Source organism: Sceloporus occidentalis, unplaced genomic scaffold (genome assembly GCF_023333645.1).
Source record: "Sceloporus occidentalis isolate IW3139 unplaced genomic scaffold, rSceOcc1.0.p SCAF_21, whole genome shotgun sequence".
NCBI lineage: Eukaryota > Metazoa > Chordata > Lepidosauria > Squamata > Phrynosomatidae > Sceloporus > Sceloporus occidentalis.
In genome coordinates this window covers 3,344,116-3,357,085 of record NW_028317001.1, presented here as the reverse complement: position 1 = coordinate 3,357,085, position 12,970 = coordinate 3,344,116, and the positions used below count along the sequence as shown (strand labels likewise).

General features: G+C 49.2%; 1 protein-coding gene across 2 annotated transcripts in view; it reads right to left on the bottom strand.

The window, feature by feature from the left end:
• Nucleotides 1-1,559: 1,559 nt before the first annotated feature.
• The window catches only part of LOC149301436 (serine/threonine-protein kinase ULK2-like), a 40,610-nt gene continuing 29,199 nt past the window's right edge, over nucleotides 1,560-12,970 (bottom strand). For both annotated transcript variants that reach the window (XM_089484380.1, XM_089484381.1), the window contains 13 exons: nucleotides 11,965-12,102; nucleotides 11,244-11,392; nucleotides 10,157-10,237; nucleotides 9,439-9,728; nucleotides 8,880-9,082; nucleotides 7,972-8,081; nucleotides 6,942-7,094; nucleotides 6,251-6,459; nucleotides 5,953-6,131; nucleotides 5,651-5,769; nucleotides 4,742-4,899; nucleotides 4,328-4,463; nucleotides 1,560-3,654 (listed from right to left, as the gene is read on the bottom strand). In XM_089484380.1, the coding sequence (XP_089340506.1) occupies nucleotides 3,587-3,654; nucleotides 4,328-4,463; nucleotides 4,742-4,899; nucleotides 5,651-5,769; nucleotides 5,953-6,131; nucleotides 6,251-6,459; nucleotides 6,942-7,094; nucleotides 7,972-8,081; nucleotides 8,880-9,082; nucleotides 9,439-9,728; nucleotides 10,157-10,237; nucleotides 11,244-11,392; nucleotides 11,965-12,102 (1,993 nt within the window). In that variant the 3' untranslated portion in view covers nucleotides 1,560-3,586. The remainder of the gene's footprint in view (nucleotides 3,655-4,327; nucleotides 4,464-4,741; nucleotides 4,900-5,650; nucleotides 5,770-5,952; nucleotides 6,132-6,250; nucleotides 6,460-6,941; nucleotides 7,095-7,971; nucleotides 8,082-8,879; nucleotides 9,083-9,438; nucleotides 9,729-10,156; nucleotides 10,238-11,243; nucleotides 11,393-11,964; nucleotides 12,103-12,970) is intronic.

The following is a 12,970-nucleotide window of genomic DNA, read 5'->3' as shown; positions in this document are numbered from 1 at the left end:
ACGACTTGTTCAGAGGAGGTTTGCCATGGCCTTCTGCTGAGGCTGAGAGAGTGTGACCCAGTGGGTTTCATGGCTGAGCCAGGATTTCCAGAGTCAGAGTCCAACACTCAAACCACTACGCCACCCTGTCTCTCTCTCTAAAACACACACACAATTACACATATTATATATGCCATTATCTTTCTTTACGGACCACTTTTCCAACTGGTAGTGACCCCAAAATTAGGGCCTTTCCTTGACCCAAAACAACTCAAAGGGAGGCCCTCGCCCTCCATACAAAGGTTTTGGGACCTAAGCAACACACAAAAAAAGCAGGCACCTGAAATCTTGATTGTTGGGCTGGAATGCAGATAACAACCGCAGGACTTTCTCACGCTATTTGCACAATTTCTTTGCAGCGGAGCAGGTTTGGGAAAGAACCGGTTCTCCTTCTCCTCCGCCGCAAAGAAAGTGACGAAACCTTACTGAGATGGCTATCTTTAAAAAGGAAAAAGTGTTGTAGTTTTCCCTCCCTCTTCTTTTCTCCGCAAGTTTACTCCAAGGGAAACTTTTAACAAACTCCACCAAAACGGTAGCTTTCTTTGCTTTGGCGCTGCAGAAATAAATTATATCCTGCCTTCGATCCATTGGGAGAGGCGGGAATTATTCCCGAAGGAATCAAGGCGGGTTACAACACAAGAACAATAAAATACAATACGCAATAAAATTCACAATATACAATAAAATCCCCCAATAATAATATATTTACTTGTAGTTTGTTGGGACACTAAAGCTCTCCGACAGGGAAGCGTAAATGTCTTGCGGTTCCCAGATTACTATAGCATTGAGCCATGGTTGCTAAAGCGGCGTCAAACTGAATAGCTTTTTGCAGTGCGGATGCAGAAAGGGTCATCACGCAAACAGTACAGTGTTGTGGTTAAGGATTGTGATAGGATTTGTGGTTTGGCTATAAAAACCCATTGGGCGACACTCTCTCAGCCGGAGGGGAAGTCCGTTGCAAACCTCCTCGGAGCAAACAGTGCCAAGAAAACCCCAGGATAGGGTCACAACTTGAAGGCACACAACAACACTAAGTCGGAAACAACACCGACGACGACTACAACTTTCCCTCTACTCTAAACGTTGGGATTGCGACTTCTGAGATGTCCACTCGTTTCCTCCCAAGTTTTTAGGACAGGGCTAAGCAGCCCGAGGCCTTCCAGAGGTTGTTGGGTTGCAATTCCCATCAGCCAACTGGGAAGGATGATGAGAGTTGCAATACAATAGCGCACCAGGGAAGAGTTGTGTACCATTCTCACTTATGGCTTAAGCTATGAGAATGAAATGGGGAAAACAGCGATGGTGCGTTGCTGCTGCCTTGTGGCCGACATGAAGAATAGCGCAACCATGAATCAATGGCAATTGTCATTTTAATTCCTCCTTAGATGGAGCTTTTTGTGGATCAGACCACAAAAACTCGTATGTTTAAATAAATCAACCGGCCTGAAAGGTTTCGGTTTCTAACGCACACCAAGCGACGCTATCGTTTCGATCCAAGCTCTGCGGCTACAAGTAGAAAATCCTTTCAGACATCCGTTTATTTGTTGTAACCGTAATATACATTTATACAAGCCGTAATAAAAATGATGCGACGGGATTCTTTCCAATCTCTCTCATTCTCTCTCTCGGAGCCGTGACGCGACGGGCCGGGAACGGACGCATGCAAAGTTACAAAGGAGAGGTAGTAGAAACACCGTATTATTAAAGAGGCCTAAAAAATACGAGCGCCGTGTATAAATTAAAAAACGGAAACGAAAAAGACACAAAAATTAACTTGCTGGAATTTCTCGTACGGATAAATAAAAGGTTAAGAAGCACATTACTTTTGCCAAAGCAAAATAAAATCACGACAGAAGGGGGGAAAGAGAGAGCGGCGCACGCACGCATACGCACACTTTTAAAACGTTCTTATCCGTCTGTTCAAAACGGTTGGTTCTTGAATGCCAACAACCTCCCCGTCGGAAGAGGTCTGACCGGTTTTTGAATAACAAAAACAAAAAATCTGAAACTTCATTCTGAAGAATAAGCGAGGTTTTGTTTTTACTTCAAGTGAGAGCGAACGGAGATTTCTCGCACTTACGAGGAACTACTTCGAGGGAAAAACAACGACGTCGGCTAAATACTTTTCGGCGGCGGCAAAAACCACGCGGAAAAAGGCGACGAAGTGGAGGGGGAAAAAAACATCCGCAGAAGCCGCCCGGGAGCCGTTTTACGACGTTTCCGGATGCTTCGTAAGGGAAGGCTGCGGTCACCGAACAACATCCAGAGTTCGCTTTGCCGCTCCGCGAAGATTGAAACCACAGTAGTGTCTTTTCCTACGAGTCCAAAACAAAACTATACTTAAATAACGTTCTCTTAAAAATTCGGTATACGGGGCGGGTTCAGGGGAATCGGTACTAACAGCCGAAGCGGGCGACGTCGCACAATTCACATGCTACCACAGAACTAAGCAACCGAACCCTTAACCGGGGAAAGTGTGGGGAGGAAAGAGGTCGCTGCAAACTGCCGAAGGTTCGCTCGAGTGTCCAGATATATAAAACGGAGGGCGGAAAGACCCCGCCGAAGACCGAGTTGCGCGCCGCGTCGTCCGAAAGTCTCCCGAGAAGCTACGTCTGAAATCCTGGGAAAGTTTGGGCTGGACGACGGTAACCATGAGGTGCGTGTGTTTTGTGTGTGGTTTTTATTCCTTCCTTAAAACGCATACAGTGAAATGAAACTCCTGCTCTCCCACGGTAAGAGTTTGTCATTGTGCCTTTGTTTGTCCAAAATTGACAGCCTCCCCCCCAAAAAAACCCCAAAGTACATAGTTCCTTTAGTACATTAGTGCAATATAAAGTGGTTCAGAGTGGAGAAAAGGGGGGGAAATCCGCGTTTGTAGAGCCACGATCGCCGCTAAAACATTGTCCCAGGGACTCTGAATGGATGCCACCCTCCCAGTCCCCAAATAAAAATCCCCGTCGTTCCATCATTTCCCCAGTCTTTATTGTTTCCAAAGGTGCTGGTTTTCTCCCCGATTTCTTCATAGGCTCCAGGAGTGGTTATAATTCACGAAGGTCCGAATTCGGTTCCTCGTCTCGCAGCCTGCAGAAACTCTCCTAAAACACAGGTTTGTGGTTCACGTGGTCACGTCTTCTCCGCTCCACAGTCTTGTTCCAAGACAACAACAACAAAAAGGAGGAGTGGGAGGAAAAAGGAATAATCTCCCCACTTTAGGAAACCTGCTTGTTCCGGGCCTTAAGCAAAGGCCATCCTTTTGTACAGAAGTAAACCAACAAGTCGCAATTCTTTGCTTCTCCCCGCTCGGTTGAAGAAGGTCTTTTCAAATCCAGCTGCTCCGTGAAGAGGGCAGAGGGGTCGGGGGGGCTAAGTGAGATGTAAGGCGAGTCTCCTCCGAAACAGTTTGGGGTTTTGTTCCCCCTCTGAGAACTGGCGGCGGGTTTTTGTGTATTCTTTGGTAGACAACCACGGAAATGGAAAGGCCCATGTCCCCTCGAGCGACGATTTGGCTGTAGCCGAACATGCGCCCACTGGTCCCCGGGAGATCCAGCTACTGTTCGTAAACGGCCACCGCGCTGTAGCAAAGAGCCGAGAGCCTCCGTTCGATGCTGGCCTTATCTGGAAGCAAAGGAGAAGGAAGCGTTACAAAGAAATCCAGCCTGGGTATAAACTGGGGATGGAAAGACTGTTTGGAAACTCAAGGAAAGGGCTTTGGGGATGTCTAAAAACCCCAATGAGTGGCATTATCCTCAAGCCATTTCCTTGTTTGCTTCCTGCAGCCCTTAAATGCTTTCTTACTGTCACATCAGAGAACCAGGAATGGGCTGTGAAAGGTTATAGCCTCCTGATCCATCGCTGCCTTCCCCACAGCAAATTCAATATCTGGCCCAAACATACAATAGAATCACACTGGAGGACCTAGAAATGCCTAGAGAAGTATTCTCTCTAGGCATTTCTAGGCCCTTCAGTGTGATTCTATGGCACGTTGTCTGTCTCACTGAAAATAATAGGGTTCCCTATAATCCAAGGTTCCAGGGTCTTGGAACATAACCCCCACGGATACGGAGGCCGTACTGTATTTGTTCTCCCTTGTGAGAGTACGTTCTTTTAAACTCAGCATATCCATAGTATAAACCAGAGGAACAGATGTACTAAAATCTAATGGGCAGCTTGAGCTACTGAGCAGACAAGCTTGGGAAGCCCTGAGAAACCTTATGAGGATGAAAATGGCCACTCAGAACAAAGATGCTCCAAAACGAAGCTCTTAGAGGGATTTTGCCCACCAACTTACATTTGTTAATGTTGTCAATATCGGCCGGGTCTTGCAAGATCTTTGTCAGGCCTTCCAGCAACAGAGCCGCTTTGTGGTATCGGTACGCAATGTCTTCCGTCTGCTGAAACATCTCATCCAGGGCGGCTGCCTGTACCTGCGAAAAGAGAGAGACAAATCAATCCCAGGTATTAGTTGAAGGTTTCCTCTGGGGGAATTGCAAAGGAAGATAAAACACACTGACACCCGATTTCTCTGATGTCCTGATTCAGTGATTTACAGGACATTTACCAGAATTGTGGAGTAGTGGACAGAGGGTTGGTGCTGACCCGGAAGACCTGGGTTCAAATCTCCGCACAACCAAAACCAAACTTAAGAACAATAGGGCCATGGTTGCAACTTCTTCCCAGCCTGTTCCCCTCAGGCTTTCCTTACCATTTCCACTGCGCAGCTGTAGATGAGCTTCTCGGCCGTCACGTTGTTGATCTCGTCGACGAACCGCTGCTTGTCCGAGAAGAACCGGTTCAGCTTTTCCGTCAGCTTCTTGCACATGGAGATGCAGAATTTGTACCTCTCGTTCAGGTTTTTGACAACTGCGGGGAGGAAAGAGGAATCGGGAGCTCAGCCATCGGGCCATCGACTACAGTGGCCTAGGATGAGCTATTTAACCCTCACTTACTTAAAACAGTCCCTGTTTCTTATGCCGGAAACCACATCAGACACCTAGCCTCTTTCCATTGTCTGCTGCACCACTGTTCCTGCTGCTGACCTATGGCCCTGCAATGGTTCTTAGCAAATTCTTAAGTAACTGCCTTACTTCTTTACTGTCCATTCATCTGGCCGCAAAACCCACCTCCTCCATCCATGTTCAGTGCCTTCATCTGTCTAGCTCCTTAAATTATGTACGCCGTTCCCCCAAAGCCAGTGTTTAAGGGCTGCATCCATGTTGCAATCTGATACTGCATTAACTAGATTCCTCCAAAGAATCTGAATAGCTAAAATTGCAGTCAGAAATGTCTTGTCGAGTGTGAAACCAAGACACAAAAAAGGCCGGAGAGCAAGTCTGACTCTTCCCTCTCTATCTCCGACTTCAACTTTGTTAAGCCTCTCGTTCCTAAATTGTCCCGGGCACCCTGGGGGTTAGCAGCTATACTGAGCATAAGTGATGCCTATGCGGTAAACACCTGCAGCCCGGCATGAACCCTGGGAGTCTCCAACATGCCCCCAGAAGCCTTGGAAACAGGCCACAGGTGTGACTGTGTGTGTTTGAGTTCCTACAGCAACACCACACAGGAGGTAGGCCTCGGGGCAGAAGTGCCCAAAGGGAGGGGCTGACACACATACCTTGCTTCACAGCCGTGGAGAGGTTCAGCTTGGCCGACTTGATCTGCGCTTTGGCTAAGTGCAAGGAGGAGGCCAGCAACTGGGCCGCCTTCATGTACAGCACCAGCTGCTCAACTTGCCTGGGGAGAGAAAACCAGCCTTCAGAGGAATGGGGTTAACAGAGGATCAAAGAGGAACTGTAGTGTGATACCGACCTCAGTCTGAATTTGGAAACTAAGTGGACCTGGGCTGGCACTTGAACCATCTCTGCTCAAGAGAGGCTTCGTGAAAACTGGGCCGAGGTGTATGGCACGACGTCTTACCCCCAGTCTTTGCTCAGCTGGCTGATCTGATCCACGACGACGCTCTCCTGGATCTGGTACAAAGACACGGCCGAGGAGCACAGCTCTGGGTTCCCACTCCGGACGGCGGTCAAGTCCAGCACGCACTCCGTGAAGGCCAGCATCAGGTTCAAGTGGCGCAGGGTGTCGGTGTGCTCTCTCTGGTGGCAGGAGAAGGGAGAGAAATGTAAGAGGCCGCTGAAATCCCAGGCCATGTTTATTTGTAACATCTTCTAACATCTTTCACACCGATGGCTTGCCTCCTTGTGTTGTTCCTTACCTCCATCAGAGTTTCTTCTGGCAGTTCAGGGGCTTCAAAAGTGATAAAGCCCTCTAAGCTGGGTGGGGAGGTGCCGTAAGGCATATACTTCAGGCATGGAGCTGTTTCTGCTCCAGGTGGAGAAGAGCCTATGTAAATCCCTGGTGGGGACCCCATGAGGACGCGGCCACTGGTGGAACATAGAGACCCTCCGGAACTGCTGGAGCCGACTAGAAAGGAGAAAGGAAACAGACAGAGAGACATTCAGCCCAAAAAGCGGAGGCTGCTTCAAGGTATCCTATGAGGGTACAAGCGTATGCTTCAGTGAATGAGTCCCTGAGCTGGAACTGGCTGCCGTTCCAGGTCTCCCCAACACTTTTACTGGGGACCCAAAAGTGACTCACATCACCACTAGCTATCACTGCCTAAAGACATGGGCCATTGGGGGCCACCCTTGCTAGCCATGCAGCTTGCCCTTCTTCAACTGAGGCCCCGCTTTGAGCACCCACATCCCTAAAATCATAGAATTATAGAGATGGAAGAGAGCCCAAGGACCATCTAATCCAACTCCATTGTGCCATGAAGGAAGACGCAATTGTACTCCCGACAGATGGCCAGCCTTTTAGAAAACCTCCCAAGAAGGAGACTCCACCACACTCCAAGGCAGTGTACTCCTTCGCCGAATAGCTCCTCCTAGGGCATGGCTTCTCACCTGATGTCGTGCGAGCCCTGAGGACCATGTGGGTGCAGGTGGGAGGGGTGGCGCTGTTTGGTGGGGATCCGACAGTAAACATCACAGCTCTCGAACCCGCTCCAGTGCCTAGGCAAGGAGGTACTGCGGTGAGGCCACAGGCCCCTGGAGGAGCTGGGGAGGAAGGGGAGGCAGGTCAATCCTCATGAGGGTGCCCACGGGCAAAGCACAAGTAAAGCCTGGGCAGACACAACTGCAAGTGAGGCCTGAGAGATAAGCATTTCTAGCGTTCCAGGCAACATGCAGTTGCTTCTCGGATCAAGTTTTCCCTCTCTTTCTCTCTCTCGTCTGCCTTGCTGGGTATTTGTTTTAGGAATAAGGATCACTCCATAAAATACAACCATTTTTGGGAAACCCTTGGCTTAACTGGCAAACTTTGAGTCACACACAGAGCTGGGCCCTGCCCTGTTATGTGGGCTTTCCGCAAATATTGCAAGCAAGGTGCATCAATAAAAGAGAGAGCCAGCATCAGGTGTAGCTGGACTATGACTCTGAAGACCAGGGTTCGAAGCCCTGCTGCACCATGGAAATCCACTGGCAAGTCACATTCTCTCAGCCTCACAGCATGGCAAACCCCCTCCGAACAAATCGTGCCGAGAAAACTGTGCGACAGGTTTGCCCTAAGTTGGAAACGATTTAAAGGCGCACAAGAAAAACAGTGATATAAATAAAACCCCATCTTCCTGGAAGGGAAGAAGAGGAACATTTTTGAGTCATGAGCAAGATGGAGATCCCAAATCAGGGAACAGGGAACACATGGCCTTCCAGATGCTGGTAGACTCCAACAACCATCCTTCCAATCACTGCCCAGGCTGGAGGGGGACGATGAGTGTTGGAGTTTAGCAACATAAACTGGGACATGCTACTTTGATCTCAATGTTTTTGATTCTGCGTGGAACAGTGAGGTGTCACGGGAAAAATCTGGGGAGCCAAGTAAGGTTAAAGGATTTGACACCTTGCCATGAAGAGTCCAGGCTGCTGGTTCCCTTACCTGTATCCATTGGCCGCTCGGTATTAAGGCTGTCTGTGCTGCCCTGGTAGAGCTGGCCACCGAGAGCCGCCTTGGCCTGTTGATCTGACAGCTTCCCTGTACTTACGGACCTAAGAGGAAGAGCAAAAAGCGTTGGGCAACTGGCAAAAACCAAGAAGATGGGGCTGAGTTGGCAAGCGCATGGATTTTACAGTCCCTGGCTTTCAAGTCTGTTCTGGAGCATGGATTAGCTGCTTTCTTTTTGGATGCAACTCTCAGAATTCCTCAGTCAACATGGCCACTGGTCATGCTGCCTGGGGAATTCTGGGAGGTGTCTTTAAGTGATTCTAAACTGTTATGTCTGATAGTGAATCAGCAAATTGAGCCATGATGCGGGGGTATATGGAAATGTACGTACGTCGTTGTTTCCAAGAAGTCGGGGGGAATGGCAAAACAAATGTGGATTCACAAGCACAATGCACAAGCAAAAGAGGACTTTGGGAGGTGACTATAGGAAAGCCTTGCCAATAAATGAGGCTTCGGTTTCCATACACTCCATGAATTCCTGGGCCGCAAACCATACACTGTCGAGACCCTAATCTACAGAGACCTTCTCCTGTGCAAGGCGACTGAAAGGGGACAAGACGTTTTGCTCCTCTGGACGTGGTTGTTGAAAGAGGCACTCCTGATGAGGGGTGTCTAAACCACAACTCTCTTGCCAATCATGGAATCATAGCGTTGGAAGAGACCCCAAGGGCCATCCAGTCCAACCCCATTCTGCCATGCAGGAACTCTCAATCAAAGCATCCCTGACAGATGGCCATTTAGTTTAAAGACCTCCAGGGAAGGAGACTCCTCTACACTCCAATGGTGCAGCCAACGACAGAAAGACTAGCTCAAAGGTGCTATGGATCAAGAGGAGGGTCTACCTGCCGAAGACGGTTTTCCCGTGCTGCTGCTGCTCAGCCTGTCGGTCGCTTCCCTGCGTCAAGTGGAAGTGGGAGAACTCCCTCGGCACTTCGCCCGCCTCTTTGGGCTGTTGCAGAGGGGTGTCAGCTGGCCCCTGGCGACCGATCAGGCCCACTAGGTTGGAGGACGCTTGCGTTTTGGGGATCTTGAAAGGAGCTGTGGCCTAAAGAGGGCAGAAAAGGAGATTGGGACCCATCAAGCACCCTATTTTATTCCTTCCCATCCCTTTGTAGAACATCAAAGCGGCAATGTTTGAGGCACAGATGGGAAAAGATACCTTTTTGGACTACAGCTCCCAGAACCTACCACTGGCCTTGCTTGCTAGCAGATTCTGGGAGTTGTTATTACCAATAATATCTAGAAACAACTAGGGAGAACACCTCTTCAGGAATCTCTAGGTCCTCCAGTGTGACTCTATGGTCAATTGCCAACTGGAATCACGCTGGAGGGCCTTGAAAATGCCAAGAGAGAAAAAGATAGGTGAATTTCTATCTTTCAAAAAGGAGCCCAGGTGCCCACCTTGGTGGGAGAGCCAATGATGGTTGGCAGGGGAGTCTTGAAGAGCCAGTCAGAGCTCCGGGGCGATGACCCTGGGTGCTTGGTGGGTGACGTGCCAAGGCTGACGGGGCGGGTGGGTTGCGGGGAATGGCTGTAGCTATAGCCGGCATACGAGGGGCAGACTGGGTCCGAATGCTGTTTCCGGAGCTTCTGCTTGTTCTGATAAATGTCCGTCAGGGTTGGGGTGTTCTGAAGCCGGGCTCCTGCCATCAGGAGAGACTGCGGAGACGGGGACGGCGGTGCTGGTGAGCCTGGGGAGAAGTAGGAAAATGCAGACCCCTTCATTTATTTTGCTTATAAACCGCTCCAGATTTTAGAAGTCAAAGCAGTTGATTTTAAAAATCAACAATAAAGCTGTTTAAGGAAGTTACTCATCAAGAAGCGTTTGTACATTTGAGCTCTTTAGCAAGAACACAAGCAATGAAGTAGAGGTTGAGTAACCTTAGTTGGAAGGGCTCCACAGAATCAGACCTCTTAGTAATAAGAGGAAAACAGGTGTGGGATGGTGCTTTTGAACTCAGGTCTCAGATGTGGGCATCCCTCTAGGCACCCAACTGGCTCTTGCAAAACAGAAGACTGGATTAGAGAGACCTTGGGTCTAATCCAAGATGGCTCTATTCAGCTTTCTTCTGGTTCTGGGCCTTAAAAAACCAGGATGAGAGAATCTGAGGCATCTCACCTGAGGAGGTTCGGCTTCTGGATTCGTGCCCTTGCAGCTGCCCACAACAGCAGTGCCCAAGCTGCTCAGGTATGGTGCCAACTAGCAGGGAAGGGGCAGAAGGGAGTGGAGGAAAAAGTATAGATTCGTGATTATTACTCCTTAAAAGGCAACACCTGGCAGAATAAATACATCTCAGCCATTTCTGAACAGCTCGATCTTCCAAGCCACTTCACTAGGACTTATAACTGGAACCCTGAGATGCTCTCTCTGCACATCCTCTCTCTGTCCTGTAAGCAAAGAGACCTACAATATCTGAAGGGCCACATGATATTAGATCCCGTAACTCAGGCCCCGGACTGCAAGGAGGCTTGGCATCTAGTTCTGACCAGATGGTTACTAACTGAGACGACTAACTGGATTTAGTCCAAGGTGCCTCTCACAACGGTAAAAAATATCACAAAGCTAGAAACAAAAGCAAGGCAAACGATAAGGCAGCAAAACAACAGCTCCCTCCAAGAACAAATACATGATTAATGAGTGTTATATATGCCACTGGATTTCAATCTGTTATCCTTAGAAAACCTTTGCCACCTGAACTGTTTACTGAGGAACACTGTGCTGAGTGTTTACACACACACACACACACACTCTTTGCCTGGCAACGACAACTGTGTTTTCAAAAAGCGGCGGTGGTTGCTGGGAATTCAACCTTTGAAGAATACATTTGCAAAGAAATAGCCCTGTTAGCCTGTCACAACATAAAAAGGGGAGCACAGGAACATGCAAAATCCACCAAACAGTGATGCCTTTATTGGCCTTACTGTTTGGTGGATTTTGGATGTTATTGTACTTTGCTGCATAAAAATGGGAAGGGAGGGAATCTAGCAACTTCATGGTTAACTAATGTATTTTAGCACAAGCTAAAATAGCTATCCATCTAAAAAGGGTGGCTCCCAGTTTTCAAATGTAAATGAAACTACTTCAAGACCAAACTAGAACAATCCATGGGAATAAGAACAGTGGAGTTTGGGTTTGGCTGCAGGCAGGGCAACTTTTAAGTTACCTTCCTCAGCCCTGTACAGTTCAGCTTTATTTCTGGACTTACCGAGCGGCGAAGGGGAATATGGCCGGGAAGAGGATCCGGTAGACAGCCTGCGCCCCACGCCCTGCGCCGCATCTGCCGGCACCGGAGAACAGGAACCAGTCTTCAGGAAACCCATGGGGCTGGTGTTCGACCGCCTCACCACCCCAGACCTGGGAAGGCAACCAAGAAGAAAACCCGCTCCAGTTTGCAAGAGGAAAACGTCTATAAATCAAGAGCTGCAAAGCCATGAGAGAGAAACATTCCTGGCCCAGCCTCCAAAGGGCTCAGTTTTCATTTCAAAACAGCGGCTACTTTAGTGCCCTTTTGGCGAAGAGCACTTCACCCCTTCTTCCCAGGCTGGAGAAAATCCCTCTTTGGGTTTATACTTCCAGGAGTCCCTTGTGGGAGCTGAGTGGATTCTGGAAGGTACAGCTCAATCCTACATTTTAAAACACCAAGTAACTTTTGACTAGATATTTAGATACCCTCCTATCCTTAGGTTTTTTTGTCAAACACAATGAGAGCTAGTGTAATGTAACATTTGAAGTCTTGGGTTGGGGGAGATGACATGTATAATTTTTAATGCCGTAAGCCGCCCCCAATTGCCTGAGCGCAGATGGGGCGGGATATAAATAAATTGTATTGTTGTTGTTATTATTACTTATTGATTTGTATGTGGTACGTGGGAAGGGGAAAACAAATGGACAAAAAGACACAGAGGGCAGAAGGGAAGTAGTCTTACCTCGGGGAGCCGTGGGGGTTCAAAGCGGGGCTGGCGGCGGACGTCAGGTTCTGCTCAATGCGCTGGTAGTTGCGTAGCTGCGTGGGCACCGGGATGGGGGCTGTTTCGCTGCGGGGGGAGACCGGCGGCTGGCACTGCCTGCAGGTGGGAAGAGGCAAAGAGAAGGGGAATGAGGGCAGGAGGGGGCGCCTTTTGTCAAACTGGACCATCGTCAGGGTAAGTAAGTGGGACGCTCCAAGGCAGGGAGGAGAGGAGCCTGAATCGGTGAGGCCCGAGTCTTGGTCTCCTTCACCCACCGACCCACTCTGATGTGCCAAGTGCCAACAGATGGCCTCGACTGGAAAAATCAATCCCCGGCTCAGAGAGGGAAGCTGTTCAGCTGGATGGCAGGGCAGGGCTCCTCCTCCACAGAGGCGAGGCGTGCCTTTCCCACCCCCAAACAGAGCTCAAAACAAAAGTCGTTCTAGGAAAAGCCAGAGCAGAGAGGGAACAGGAAGTTCAGGGGTAAGGATGGGCAGTTCTGTTTTGTTTGTTCAAGGCTGGAAGGAGGAGGAGGCGGCAGGGGATCTGGGGGCTGGGGACAGAAAACAGCTTATGTAAGCCATCCTCCCCCCTCACCAATAAACCAAGCAAAGGTTAAACACCTGAGCAGGACAAGCACACAACAGCCTGGTTTTATGTGCCGGCCAAACGCAAAGCCAGAGGACAAGGCATGGTCAAGCTTTGTTTGGGACACAACTTCACGGCCGTTTCCCTCAAGGGTGGCGGACTAGAAAAAGCATTTGTGGAAGGGCACTGGGTCTTTTGCATGGCTTGCCCTGACATACAGATGGCAGAGCTATGGGAATGGATACCGCATCCAATCCTGACTGCTTGAGGCAAGGGTTAGCAAATCGCAACCTGCAGATTGCACACAGACTGCCCAAAGCCATTTCTGTGGCTTGCAGGGTCCATTTCCTTTATGCCACACACGGTCTGTTCCCTCTGCCCCAACAGAAAGCATGGA